The sequence below is a fragment of the Triticum dicoccoides genome, chromosome 7A (genome assembly GCF_002162155.2).
Source record: "Triticum dicoccoides isolate Atlit2015 ecotype Zavitan chromosome 7A, WEW_v2.0, whole genome shotgun sequence".
Lineage (NCBI taxonomy): Eukaryota > Viridiplantae > Streptophyta > Magnoliopsida > Poales > Poaceae > Triticum > Triticum dicoccoides.
The window spans coordinates 712,361,127-712,375,913 of NC_041392.1; the positions used below are offsets into that span (position 1 = coordinate 712,361,127).

Below are 14,787 nucleotides of genomic sequence, written 5' to 3' on the forward strand. Positions count from 1 at the left end.
CCGCTTCACCATTGCTCCCCTCGTCAACGCTGCTCAACTGCTCAACGAGTGCACGTCATCGAAAAGTTACCCCCGGCCTCCTCCACCGCCGTCGCTTGTAGCGAGGCTTGATTGACCCATTTATGTCATACTTGTGCGAAATATTGCATGACAGTTGGACATAAAAATCTATTTTGAGCGTGCACACCATCCACTTCATTCCTGAGTCTGCTGCCACCGGTGGCCCACATGCAGGTGGCTAGTTTCCCACGGCCACCATTACACGCAGGTTTCTTTTTCTCTTGATAAAACACTAGGTAGCCAGTATTGAATGCCGGCATTTTTCATTCGTTTTCGTCCTCCCTTTTTCCCACCCAACGGTAGCGATGTGGTTGCCCCTCCCCCCGTCCTGCTCCACCTGCATTTGTCCTCATCAACTTCACTGCGCATCAAGGCAGAGTCTTTCCAATTGTCTATTTTCTTCCCGGAGCTTTGTAGCAATGAAGGTGTACCAACCCGAGAAATGTGCGCCTGCACCACATCCCCGGAGCAACATATGCGTCCCCATTTCAATCAACCAATATCGTATAAAATGAGCATGAAAACAACTGAAGTCGCATACATACGCCGTATCCTGGACTCCACCCCCGGCCGTATCCTGTAGTAGATTTCTTGCCCGGCTTGTTCAGGACAAGCGGAGCTGCCTGCGGCGCGTGTGAGCGAGCGAGCGTCCTTTTTAACCCCGGCAACAGCCTCGCCCCTTTATCACACACACGCAGCCTCTCTGCTCCCTCCACCCCTCTCTCTCCCCGTGAGAGCTCTAGTGAGAGAGAGAAGAAAGGGGCCGGCGGCCATGGACCAGGAGAGCAGCATGGGCGCCGGGCAGCTGCAGGAGGAGGAGGCGCCGGCGGCCATGGCGAAGTCGGCGAAGAGGAGGGGCAAGCAGCAGAGGAGGGAGGGGGGAGGGGGAGGGAAGAAGAGGCGGCGGCAGCAGCAGCAGCAGGAGTACCGGCTGGTGAGCTACGAGGAGCTGCCGGAGTACATGAAGGAGAACGAGTTCATCCTCAACCACTACCGCTCCGAGTGGCCGCTGCTGCACGCCTTCCTCAGCGTCTTCTCCTGGCACAACGAGACCATCAACATCTGGACGCACCTGCTGGGGTTCTTCCTGTTCTTGGGCCTCACCCTCTGGCACCTCGCCCAGTACTTCCCCCAGGTCGCCCACCTCATCGGCCACCTCTCCTGGTAATTCCATTTATTATTCACCTTCAGAGTTCAGAAATATCCTTCAGAGTTCATACTATACTATCTTCTTCACTGAAATTGAGTAGCTAATTTGTGTAATTCTATTCACTGCAGGCCCATCTCCAAGGTCGCAGAGAATGTCTCCAGCAACATAGGCGACGTCCTCTCCGTGAGTAGTACTACCAGCACCTTCATGCCATTTTTCTTTCCTGAAATACCTTTTCACTTTCCTGTGATAATAATCAATAGCAACGAAATAGTTATAATGGAGCCCGTGCAGTAGTAAAAACTGGCATGTAGGTTATTTTTTTATGAGATTTTGCAGTGAAAAGTTGGCACTGTGTATGTCCTACACCCATAAGTGTCCTCAACTAATATGAGGCGAGGATGAAATGATCTGTCAGACGTGAATTCCTGCTGTCTGGCAGGCAGGCACATCCACATGTCTTGGAGATTCAATTCAATTGATCACCTTCTCAGTAGCTAGGAGTAGTACTAGTAGCCACTGTTGCCTTGGCTGTCTGGTATCTACGGGTAGATGATTCAGACTTAATTTCGATGCTGACTGGGGCATGAGGTTCAGGTTGCCTTTACTTGGCCAACCATGCTACCTACCTAACCCGCAACTTTTACAGTGCTATGACAAAAAATATACACATGTTCCTTTCAACCACGACAAACTTCATTTTATCGTCATTCTTCAGCCTCTGCATCGAGCGATGCACACACGTAATCGGATAATTAAGCAGCCACGGAAGCAATCAGACGTGCTTTCTGTTGAGTGATGTGATCAGGTTAATCGTCCTACGTATCCCCGGCGCCGCCTGCGTGATCCGGGAGTTTATCCCGTGTGACACTTCCCCTTTCTGTTTTGAGGTGATGCACCGTCCGTTTTTCACATGCCACCCGCTCACAAGTCTCACGGCTGGTTCTGCCTCTGCTTGCACTGCCGGCTGGTACACTCAACTGGCCGGGCACGCATAGTTGCACACGCATGTGCATGCAATCCATGGTGAAAAACCTCCATTAACCACCTGCATGGTCACATCACTTACAACACGTACAGCATTACGAGGCACTCTAAAATGCCTCCAAAGGCCACATCATATCTTCTTGCAATTAACACTTGAGCAAGGCCCAGTGGGCTATCATATCAATATATATATATTAACCAAACACCATATATAATCCTAAACTCATCATCGGCAGGCGCAATCATTGAGACAGTGCAGGTGTTTCCTCCTTTTAACTACGTCTGAGTCTTCCTCGGTAAGCAGTATGGGACTAAACAGATTGTAGGCCGCCACAGAGTTCGAACACAGCGTCGACTGGATGAAGAGCTGGACGCCTACCACCAGACCATCTAAGCTATGGTTGTGTGGTTAACATCTGAACATCTGAACAGGTGTCAAGCTCGGCCCACCGGCTAACCTTGTCACTGCACCGGCCACAGTACCGGCCAGTTATGCAGCTGCTCGTCGGCGTCGCCTGAGCGTCCTGCGGCGCTGTCACAGTCCGCCTCCGCTGCAACTATCTTGCCTCAAATCCGCCGCACTGGCCCTCTACTCGCGGCCGCCGGCGCCGCTGAGGCGATTCAGAAAACGCCTCCAATACATGTCCGATTAGTGGCGATTTAGAAAAGTGCCTTCAAAGCTTCTTCAATCGGAGGCACTTTTCCAAGACGCCTTCATATATGCGGGGATCCGAGGCGAACCCAAAAAACGCCTTCTTATGCAGAGGGATTTGAGGCGGAATCCAAAAATGCCTTCTTATATACAATTTGGAGGCATTTTTAACAATGCCCTTATTAAAACGCCTCGCCTCCTAATAGCAACCGTGGTGTAGTGCATGCATGGCATGCATGGCCATGATCACAGCGGTGGTTGAAACTGTAGCGTCACCTTTGTTTCCTCCGGCAATCATTTGATGCCTCCGTTTCATCCTCTAATCATGCATGGTGAATTGGTGATGGTGGTAACTGAGATTTGGCTGACATGTGTTGACGGTGGATTTTCATTTCGTTTCAGGGCGCGGCGTCGTTCATGCAGGCGAGCCCGGGGCTGGCGATGGCGGCGGCGGCGGGGGTGGGGCCGACGACGCGGTGGCCCTTCTTCGTGTTCCTGGCGGGCGCCATGTTCTGCCTGATGAGCAGCTGCGCGTGCCACCTGCTGTCGTGCCACTCGCACCGCCTCAACCTCTTCCTCATCCGCCTCGACTACACCGGCATCGCCGTCATGATCGTCGTCTCCTTCTTCCCGCCCATCTACTACATCTTCCAGTGCGAGCCGCGCTGGCAGGTCGCCTACCTCTCCGCCATCTCGCTCGCCGGCGCCGCCACCGTCTACGCGCTCATGTCGCCCCGCCTCAGCGACGCCAAGTACCGCGCCCACCGCGCGCTGCTCTTCGTCGGGATGGGCCTGTCGGGCGTCGTGCCGGCCGTGCACGCCGCCGCGGTCAACTGGCACGAGCCGCGCCGGAACGTCACGCTGGCGTACGAGGGCGCCATGGCCGCCTCGTACCTCGTCGGCACCGCCTTCTACCTCACCCGCGTGCCCGAGCGGTGGAGGCCCGGGATGTTCGACCTGTGCGGGCAGAGCCATCAGATATTTCACCTGCTTGTCATCGCCGGCGCGCTCGCGCACTACGGCGCCGCCATCGTCTTCCTCAGGGTCCGCGACGAGATGGGCTGCCCAGCCAACTGATGCGCATGCCATCGATCGTTCACAGTACCGTCAAATTCTTAGTAGTTAAATGGAGACATTCTGCGTGGTCTCTGCATCCATCCGGAGATGGACACAGCCCAATTATTACCATCGAAATGGCGTTTTACCGTGAATGCAGATGATACAGCAGATTTGAGATCAGCAATTAAGAAGGGCGTTTTGCTTGCGAGATTGGTTAATTTGTTTGTAGCAGTTAGTTATTTGTTTACAGTTTACTGTGGTGAGTGGATTGATGCATGGATGATACAGCAATTGTTAATTACAGCTCTGAACCTGTACATAGAGATGCTCATGGCTGTTTGTTTCTTTGTATAAGATGTAAAACAAGAAGAAAAAATTGTGCAGGGCAAGAGTTACTCGTCCTTTCAAGGCTTTTGTTTTGTTGCGACGTCTCAACGGCCACCATGCCACTACTTCCACTTGTTTTCGGCCATACAAGTGTTAGGTTGATCTCTATCCCGTTCGAACCTAACGGATCGAATGGGCCCTTGACTCGTGCCCTGATTGGGGGCGCCCAACCAAACCATGGTTGGTGGGCCCCTGTGACCCGCGCTATATAAACAGAGGTGGGGGACGAGACACGACTTACGAGGTTAATCGCTGCCACAATCCCTATCGACACTCCCTTCCGATCTAGGGTTAGCGCGGCGCTCACGGGAAGCACACCACCACCGTCATCTCTGTCCACATCGCCGCCGTCATCACACCACCATGGCCGGCGCTGGATCGAGCTCATCTGCACCTAAAGAAGGTAGGTTCACCGGATCTACTAGCCTACTCCGATCTAAGGCCTATCAATGGTTTCAGAGCCAGATCGGGCTAGTTGATTTCGGTACAAAGAAGAAGAGAAAAAAAAGGAAAAGAAAAAGAGATCCCTTCCACAAGAACCCTAATCAGAGGGCAAAGGAAAGTTCACCGGCAGAGGGCCTCGGGTTTCGCCGGCAAAGTGCGCCGCCACTTTGGCCGCGCCGTTCCTCTCGATCCCCACACACATCGGCAAGCCGAGGTGCGGGGAAGAAGAACACAACCTCCCAACGGGGCAAAGGGCATCACGAACAAACCGCTCGACGGCGGCGCGCTCACCGCAAGGTGGACGCGCAGCCGGCGAGGGGGATGGTCACCCCGCATAGGAAGCCCGTCGGATCTCTCTCTCTCTCTCTTTCTCTCTGTTGTTGTAAGCAGTGGCAGAGAAGAAGAGAGGAAAAGAAAGGGGGAGATGAAACAGAGGGTCGCGCGCGCGGCGCTGTGGCTTCAGGTCGCCGTCGTCGGCGGCCAGACCTAGCTCGCCGGTGGCCTCGGGCCTCGGGCGAGGAGACAGATCGGAGGACGGGCTTCTCTCTCTCTCTCTCTGCCACATGATCAGCAAAGAGAAAAAAGGGGGAGGGAGAAAAGCTCGCGAGAGCGGTGGCTATCAGCCCCGTCTCCGGTGGCCGGCGGCCGGCCTGGTACCGCGGCGCGGTGGCCGTCTCCGGCGACCGGGCATGGTGACCCGACGACCTGGACAGGGGTCGTCGCCGCTGCGAGCAAAAGGATGAGCGACACGTGGGAGGAAAGAATGGCTAGGGTTCGATCGAGGGGAGCTGGATTGGGCGTTTTGTTCGGCCGATCTAGGCGCCGGACCGTCGGATGAAATCCGACGGCCAGGCCGCAAACCCTAGCCAGCCACTGGGCCACTGGGCTTAAAAGGAGCCAAGGCCGCCGCAGCGGGCGCATCCCACACGCTGGGCTGAGGCCGGCTGCCGCAGCGCGCAGGCCGTTGGCCGCGTCGCTCGGGCCACAGGCGCACGTCGCGCAGTAGTAGGCTGTAGGGTTTCTCTGCTATTTTTTTTCACAGCAGAGTTTTGATGAACTTTGTCCAGCTTTTGGGCAGATCTTATATATAGTTTCTATGCAAATTTTTCCAACGAAAATTTTGTTTAGAAATAGAAAAGTTTTCGAATATGAAAATAGAAAATTTTCCAAAAAGAAATGTTCATGAATTTTTATAAAGAGAATAAGAAAGTTCATGATTTTTTATTCGGTCAAAGAAAAGTTTATGTAAATAATAACAGGTTCATGAATTTTTATTCATGTTTTCCCGCTGCGTAAATAATTAATGCTCTTTTACACAGAAAATAAAAGTTTATATAGTATTATGTTTTTAAGAGCATGTTAAAGTGATTATTAGAATGAATATGATTATGTTATGTTTATGACCAACGTTATTAATAACATGATCATGTTTTATTATTGAAATTTAAAGGTGCATTTTTTTTCTAATTTTTGCCCAACGGTAATATAGATTTAATTGCATAGACAATTATATGTTTAATTTGACCAACGTTAGATTAATGCATATGATTGTTATATTGATGTCACTTAAATTGTGATTTCAGGAGGCTTTCACTTGATGAGTTGCCTAAAAGAAGTTCCGACAGTCAGAGGTGACAATCACACTAAGTGGAGGAAGAAAGTTGAACTAGCATTTGTCTGTGCTGATCTGGACTGGGTTCTGGATGAACCACAGCCGGTCAGACCTACAGAGCTAGTAAGAGAGACCACTGTTGATGATGCTGCATGGGCTAAAAAGAGGGGGGATTATGCTCCTTTGGAGATGTCCTACATCATAGACAACCAAAAGTGGGTCAATGCAAACAAAAAGTGGATGGCCTTCATAAAGAATACAATTGAGAGCACCATTGTGGGCTCCATTGCAGAGTGCACTTCCGCAGGGGAGGTGCTCACAAAAATAAAGAGCCACTTCACTGGCTCTTCAAAGATATATGCCACCCAGGTGTTAAAACAACTGGTGACAGAACAATACAAAGGTGGTGGAATAAGAGAGCACATCCTCAGGGTGAGCAATATGGCAGCAAAGCTAAAGCCCATGGATGAGTATCTGGAGATCAAACCAAAGCTCCTGGTCCACCTGGTCATGACTTCACTACCAAAGGAGTTTGAAACTTTTGTTGTGAACTACAATATGTCACCTGGAACATGGGATATTGAAAAGACAATTGCAATGTGTGTCCAAGAAGAGGACAGACTAAAAGCCTCACATGGTGGTACACTCAACTATGTGAAGGATCACAAGAAAAAGAACTACAATCAAAACAACAAAAGTTCTCCTTCAAAGCCACAAGGAAAAGCTCCCTATCAGCATTAGCGTCAGCAACAGTCTTTCCCAGTGGACAAAGACACTTGTCTCCACTGTAAGCAGACCGGGCATTACAAGAAAGACTGCCCTATTTGGCTGAAGTCCTTAATGGCAAAGCAAGGTAACAACATTGTTTCCTTAGTTAATGAATCCTTGTACACAAAGTTTTCAAAATCTACTTAGTGGATTGACTCAGGGGCAACTGTTCATGTTGCAAATTGTTTATAGGGATTCCATTCGACCCGGACTACGCTAAGAAGAGAAGGAGGCATTGAAGTAGCCAATGGAATAAAATCGGAAGTTGAAGCTGTCGGCGACATCTCCTTGGAGTTAGCTGATGGATTCAAGCTTCTACTTAGAGATGTTCTTTATGTTCCTTCATGTAATAGAAACTTAATTAGCGTTTCATGTTTGGACAAAGAAAATTATGAGTGTTATTTTGGATATGGCAAGTGTGCCATATGGTATAATAATGCTTATGTGGGTAATGCTTTACTACATGATGAGCTTTATTTGTTATCACTTCATGAAAAAGTGCATTCTGTATGCAATGTGAATGAACATGTTTCTGCGTCGAATAAAGAACAAAAGAAAAGAAAGAGAACATTCGACTCATCGAAATTATGGCACTGTCGCTTGGGCCATATTTCGAAGGGGAGAATAGAAAGATTAGTCAAAAGTGAAATTCTTCCACAGTTAGAATTCTCAGACTTAGAACAATGTGTAGATTGCATTAAAGGAAAGTATATAAAACAAATCAAAAAAGGTGCAATCCATAGCACAAGCACACTAGAAATCATCCACACTGACATTTGTGGACCATTTCTGGTGAAAAGTGTGGATGGATATGACTCGTTCATAACATTCACAGATGATTACTCTCGCTATGGTTATATTTATCCAATCAAAGAATGATCTGAAGCGTTGGATAAATTTAAAATATTCAAAGCTGAAGTTGAAAATCAGCATGATAAAAGAATAAAGATAATAAGGTCCGACCGTGGGGGAGAGTACTACGGTCGGCACACTCCATATGGCCAAGTCCCTGGACCTTTTGCAAAGTTCTTACAGGAGACTGGCATAGTTGCCCAGTATTCAATGCCGGGTGAACCTCAGCAAAATGGAGTAGCTGAAAGGCGCAACCGTACACTTATGTATATGGTGCGCAACATGATGAGTTATTCCAACTTGTTATTGGGATTATGGATGGAGGCGCTTAAAACCGCCATTCACATTCTCAATAGAGTACCAAGCAAGTCGGTGCCCAAAACACCGTACGAGCTATGGACAGGAAGGGTGCCCTCCCTACATCACTTCAGGGTGTGGGGGTGCCCTGCTGAGGCCAAAATGTTTAATCCAAACATTGCAAAGTTAGATCCCAAAACAGTAAGTTGCCACTTCATTGGCTATCCAGACAGATCAAAAGGTTTTCGTTTCTACTGCCCACACAGATATACAAAGTTTGTAGAAACGAGACATGCAGTCTTCTTTGAGGACGAAATGATGAGGGGGAGCTTGGTAGCTCAGAAAATTGATCTTGAGGAGAAGAAGGTGCATGCACCTAATCCGATGATTCAGGAGCCATTTTTCTCACTACCAGTTGCAACTCCACACATGACAACTATGGGGTAGACCCGAAACCTGTCCGTCAGGAGCCGACTGAACCCGTTGTTGAGCATGAAAGGGAGGTACAACAGCAAATTTTAGAAGAAGTGCTAGAAGTTGAGGCACAGAATGTGCCAGAAACTGAGGCCCTTAGAAGGTCTACAAGACCAAGAAAGTCAGCTATTTCTACCGACTTTAAAGTTTATAACACATAAATGGTTCATATGGAAAAAGATCCCACCTCATATGAAGAAGCCATGAGAAGCTCTCGTTCATCGAAGTGGATGAAGGCAATGGAAGATGAGATGAAATCGATGAGTTCCAAAGATGTTTGGGACTTAGAGGAAATTCCTAAAGGAGCCAAAACAGTAGGTTGTAAATGGGTCTACAAAATTAAGTACGACTCTAAATGGAATATAGAAAAGTATAAAGCACGACTCGTGGCAAAAGGATTTACATAAAGAGAAGGGATAGATTACAATGAGACATTTTCTCCAGTCTCATGTAAGGATTCCTTCAGAATCATAATGACATTAGTTGCTCATTTTGATTTAGAGTTACATCAAATGGATTTTAAGACGACATTTTTGAATGGTGATTTAAAAGAAAATGTCTACATGAAACAACCTAAGTGTAGTTGGCAGCTTACAGTATGCTTCGGCAGTTGGCAGCTTACAGTATGCACCAGTACGAGATCGATCAAATGAAAGCAGTACCATATGCTTCGGCAGTTGGCAGCTTACAGTATGCACAAGTGTGCACTCGCCCTGACTTTGCTTTTATCACCGGAGTACTCGGTAGATATCAAGAGAATCCAGGCATGGAGCACTGGAAGATGGTAAAGAAAGCATTGCGTTATGCGCAAGGCACGAAGGACTACATGCTAATATACAGGAGAAGTGATTCCCTAGAGATAAAAGGGTATTCAGACGCAGATTTTGCGGGGGACAGAGATGATAGAAAAACCACATCAGGATACGTCTTCACTCTCGCTGGGGGAGCTATTTCGTGGAAAAGCTCCAAACAGTTGATAGTTGCATCATCCACGATGTATGCGGAATTCATAGCATGCTTCGAAGCCACGGGGCAGACGATATGGCTAAAGAAATTTGTACCCGACTTGAAAGTGGTAGATTGTATTCACAAACCACTAAAAATGTACTGCGACAACCAACCCGCAGTATTTTACGCTCACAACAACAAGTCGAGTAATGCTATCAAAAAAATAGAGATAAGGTATTATATTGTGAAAGATAAAATCCAGAATCAAACTATAAGTCTCGAGCATATAAGGACAAAGGATATGCTTGCGGATCCGCTAACAAAAGGCTTACCACCCAATGTGTTCAAGGAACACTTAGCCCGCATGGGTTTAAGGGAAAGCCTTATGATTTCTGGATAGGCCCAAAAGGAACAAAATTTGCTTCTGAACATAACGTATGTTGTAGCTGTATGATTCTAACGGCAATTAAGCCGTGACGATGAAACATGCTCTATGTACCAATATGTGATGAAACAAATAAACTAGAAAGTATAAAGTTAAAAGTAAAGTTGAAATCAAGGGGGAGAATGTTAGGTTGATCTCTATCCCGTTTGAACCCAACGGGTCGAACGGGCCCTTGACTCGCGCCCTGATCGGGGGCGCCCAACCAAACCATGGTTGGTGGGCCCCTGTGACCCGCGCTATATAAACAGAGGTGGGGGCTGGGGCACGACTTATGAGGTTAATCGCTGCCACAATCCCCACCGACACTCCCTTCCGATCTAGGGTTAGCGCGGCGCTCACGGGAAGCACACCATCGCCGCCGTCACCACACCACCATGGCCGGTGCTGGATCGAGCTCATCCGCATCTAAAGAAGGTAGGTTCACCGAATCTACTAGCCTACTCTGATCTAAGGCCTATCAACAGGCACACCACATCATGCTAGTGATGATATGAATCAATTCAATTTTGTTTCTTAAGACTATCTGCCTAGAAACGAAAATGCAGCTGAACTTCATAAGTTTTGGAATACACAACGTTTTAGTTACAGGCATGAGACTCGATTCTTGACATTATCTTTTATTAGTAACCATGCATCTGAAATAGTATCGACTTTTATTATTTCTTATGTTCATTGTACTGTCATGATTGAAGATGAATAGATTGAAAATTTTCTTGCAAAAAGAGAAAAGAAAAGAAATAGCATCGACTAATATAAATCTATCACAACATGTTACAATTAAGAGAACACTTATGATAACATAGTTGGCCTCCTCACTAGTTGGTAGTAAATGGGTTAGTATTGAACTCCAATCAATACAACATTCCATATAATCTAGATATGCCATAGACAAACCCTTTTACGGAAGGAGGTTGCGATGGTGCCGGTATACGATGGGGGCTGAGGTGCGCAAAAAGGTATAGGAGAGACGGAAGAGCACTAGGAATCAAGATCAAGAAGCGGGACGACTATGCGAGATAGCCCGGGGATGGCACCGACATGCGGCAGGGTTTGAAACCCTAGTAAAAGCGGACTTTCTTTGATTGAGCGAAAGCACATGGCTCGTTCAAACTTTGATGTTGGAACACGTGGTGTGCCATTGTGTAAAATTACATAAAAAATAAGTTGCATACATAAACTGAGCGTAGTTCAGATGGTTATGTTCCTTGTTATGGAACAAGCCCATCAGGGATAGGGCGTGGGTGCTTGCCTTCATAAGGATGCGTGTATGTGAGCATTTTCATTCGTACCGCATTCGAAAATAATACTTCCTCTGTCCGAAAATAAGTGTCTCAACTTTAGTACAACTACAAAATCGAGACATTTATTTTGGGTGGAGAGAGTAATAGGTTGCATACACTTGACTTAATTAGAAACATGTCACGTAGATAATCATGTTAATTTGGACGATGTCACTACAATCTTTACAACACTAACTCTCTAAGTAGGTAATCTCTATATGGTGTTATTACTGTTTTTGCAAGCCGGCACCTGCAGCGCCCCCACCCACTTCTACGACTGGACGACCCATGTATCTGCCTTTTCCTGCTTAGCTCAAAAAAGGTGCGCCCACGACAACTCGAACTCACCATCTGCTCCTACGCGAAGTACCGCAACTACTAAGCCATAGAATGACTAGTGATTTATAACTTCTTTCCTTGTCTTTATTTCCCTCTTCAGTCGCGGGAACTCCTCCGGGTTTGGGAGAAGTTTCCCAAATCGGTTTTTTCGGTTCGCTGGTCATTTTCTGGTGCGGTTTTATTTGAATTTTCTTTTTCTTTGTTTTTTTTGTTCTTTTTTTGCTTTTTCTAACTCGTGTTTTTTTTCAAAATCATGGATTTTTTCTTTTTGGCGTTTTAAAAGAACGATGAACTATTTTGCAAATACGATGAACTCTTTTTCAAATTTGATGAGCTTTTTTCAAAATTGATCATTTTTTTTCAAAATCGACAAACTTTTTTCATAATCGATATTTTTTTTTCAAAATGGACGAATTTTTTTCCAAATTCGATGAACTTTTTTGGAAATTGATGCTTTTTTCAAATTCATTGAACTTTTTTCATATTCGATAAACTTTTTCAAAATTGATGATTTTTTTTCATAATCAATAAACATTTTTCAGGGTTAATGAACTTTTTCTCACATTCGATGAACTATTTTTAAATTCAATGAACTTATTTCAAAATTGTTGATTTTTTTTTCAACTTCAATGAACTATATTTCTAATTTTTAAAAAATCGATGAACTATTTTTCGAAATCGATAAACTTTTTCCAAATTTGATGGTCTATATTTCTAGTTTAAGAAAAATAAATGAACTTTTTTTAAAACTTTATGAACTAATTTTCAAAATCTTTGTGCTTTTTTTATATTCGACAAACCCTTTTCAAATTGAATGAACTTTTTTTTAAATTAGTTGAATTTTTAATATTCCATGAGCATTTTTGAATTCACAATTTTTATCTATTTTTTGCCGATTCTTTTCCTTTTCCAGTTTTCAAGTCAACAAGTTGACCAGTCAACTGGTCTACCGCGACCGATCAAACTACGCTTGAAGCGACCAGGGAGTGGACCAATGAAGCGATCGCTCAGCTTACATGGGCCGGCCCAAGAGCCGGCGGCTGTGAGCGCCAGCTACCTGTTCGGGCGCTTAAGGCGCCGGACTGGAGCTCCCCACTATGTCGACTTAATGGTGGTAATATCAACGCAAAAAGAAAACTTAAAGGTGGTAATAAAATACCGGGGCATTTTCGGTTCATTCTGCTTAGTGTATGCTCTTGGATTCAAAGAGGAGGGGAGAGCATTGGTTGGAATATCGGGAGAGTTGTTCTGATACAAGAGCCCAACTGTAGCTCCGCCACTGACACTAAGTAGGCAATCCCTATTTGGCGCCTACTGTTTCTGCAAACCGGCGCCTGCAGCACGTCCCCTCTGCTACGGCTGGGCCGGCCCATGTATCTGCTTAGCTCAAAAAAGGTGCGCCCGCGATATCTTGAACTCACGACCTGCTCCTTCTACGCCAAGGTTCGCAACCATTAAGCCATAGAATGAGTAGTGATTTATAACTTCTTTCCATGTCTTTATTTCCTGAATTGTTTTTTTTCGGTTCGCTTGTCATTTTCCGGTGCGGTTTTATTTTTATTTTTCTTTCCTTTTTTCCTTTTGTTGTTTTTTCAGTTTTTTAATTCATGCTTTTTTCAAGATCAAGGATTTTTCTTTCTTTTTGGTGTTTAACATATAGATGAACTCTCTTTTCAATTCAATCTTTTTATTCAAATTTGATGAATTTTTTTGATAATTGATAAACTTTTTTAAAAATTGACGATTTTTTCAAATTCAATGAACTTTTTTGATAATCGATAAACTTTTTTCAAAATTGATGAATATTTTTTTAAATTTGATGAACTTTTGTCAAAATCGATGAACTTTTTTCATAATCGATAAACTGTTTTTGAAATTGATGAACTATTATTCATATTCAATGAACTTTTTTCAAATTCAATGAACTTTTTTCGAAATTGATGCTTTTTTTCAAATTTGATGAAATATATTTCAAATTTAAGAAAAATTGATGAACTTTTTTTGCAAATTCGATGAACTATTTTTGAAAATCAATGAACACTTTTAAAATTCGATGAACTTTTTTCAAATTATATGAACTTTTTTTTCGAATTAGTAGAATTTTTAAAATTCCGTGAGAATTTTTGAATTCATGATTTTTTGCTAATTTTTTCCCTTTTACATTTTTGAAGTTAATAGTTGACCAGTCAACTGGTCAACCGTGACCGGTCAAACTACGCTCAAAGCGACTAGGGTGTGGACCGGTGAAGCGATCGCTCGTCTTACATGGGCTGGCCCAAGAGCAGGCGGCTGTGAGCGCCACCTACCTGTTCGGGCGCGTAAGGCGCCGAACTAGAGCTCCCGATTAAGTCGACTTAAAGGCGGTAATATCAATGCAAAATGAAAACTTAAAGGCGGTAATAAAATATGGGGGTATTTTCGGTTCGTTCTGCTTATCGCAAGTTCGTGGATTCAAAGAGGAGGAGAGAGGATTGGTTGGAAAATCGAAAGAGTTGTTCTGATTCAGGAGCTGCACAAAAACATTGGCAGAAAACTGTGAAAAGCTAGTGTGCCTCAAAATATTAAGATTTTTGTGTGGAGATTGGCAAAGAATTCTATCTCGACGGGAGAATTACTAAGGCCGCGACATATTGCAAATGATGACACTTGTTTTCTGTGCTACTTGATAGGCGATTCATGGCGTCATGCCTTTATTAACCGTCGGTTGTCTAAGTGTCTTTGGGCTTTGATGGATGAGGATTTAGTGGAGCACATGTTAGCAAGCAATCATGGAGATGCAAAACTATGTCTGTCGGTCATGTAGGATTCCGTTAGTGATCAAGAGTTTACTAGGATCCTAGTTACTCTATGGGCAATTTGGTGGGCAAGAAGAAAAGCTACTGATTGCTTGGCTACTGTCAATCATGTGAAGAGTGATTTTATGGGTATGTCAGCGACTATTATAGAAGACATGAAAGGAGGATGTTGTAGTTCCAAGACCCTTTAGTTATTCATGAAGCAAGAGAAGCAAATGACCTTGCTAGGGCTTCGGTT

General features: G+C 45.1%; 1 protein-coding gene across 1 annotated transcript; it reads left to right on the forward strand.

Moving 5' to 3' along the window:
* The first annotated feature begins 632 nt into the window (after positions 1-632).
* Positions 633-4,316, forward strand: LOC119329706 (heptahelical transmembrane protein ADIPOR1-like). The gene is made up of 3 exons (XM_037602779.1): positions 633-1,224; positions 1,339-1,393; positions 3,252-4,316. The coding sequence occupies exons 1-3, from the start codon at positions 833-835 to the stop codon at positions 3,924-3,926; spliced, it is 1,122 nt and encodes a 373-aa protein (XP_037458676.1). The 5' UTR covers positions 633-832; the 3' UTR covers positions 3,927-4,316.
* Positions 4,317-14,787: the final 10,471 nt, after the last annotated feature.

Bases quoted from the DNA above. Each gene is read 5' to 3' on its own strand.
- LOC119329706 (XM_037602779.1), top strand. From the start codon at position 833: ATGGACCAGGAGAGCAGCATGGGCGCCGGGCAGCTGCAGGAGGAGGAG. The intron at 1,225-1,338 runs GTAATTCCATTT...TATTCACTGCAG, and splicing joins CTCATCGGCCACCTCTCCTG to GCCCATCTCCAAGGTCGCAG. The intron at 1,394-3,251 runs GTGAGTAGTACT...ATTTCGTTTCAG, and splicing joins ACATAGGCGACGTCCTCTCC to GGCGCGGCGTCGTTCATGCA.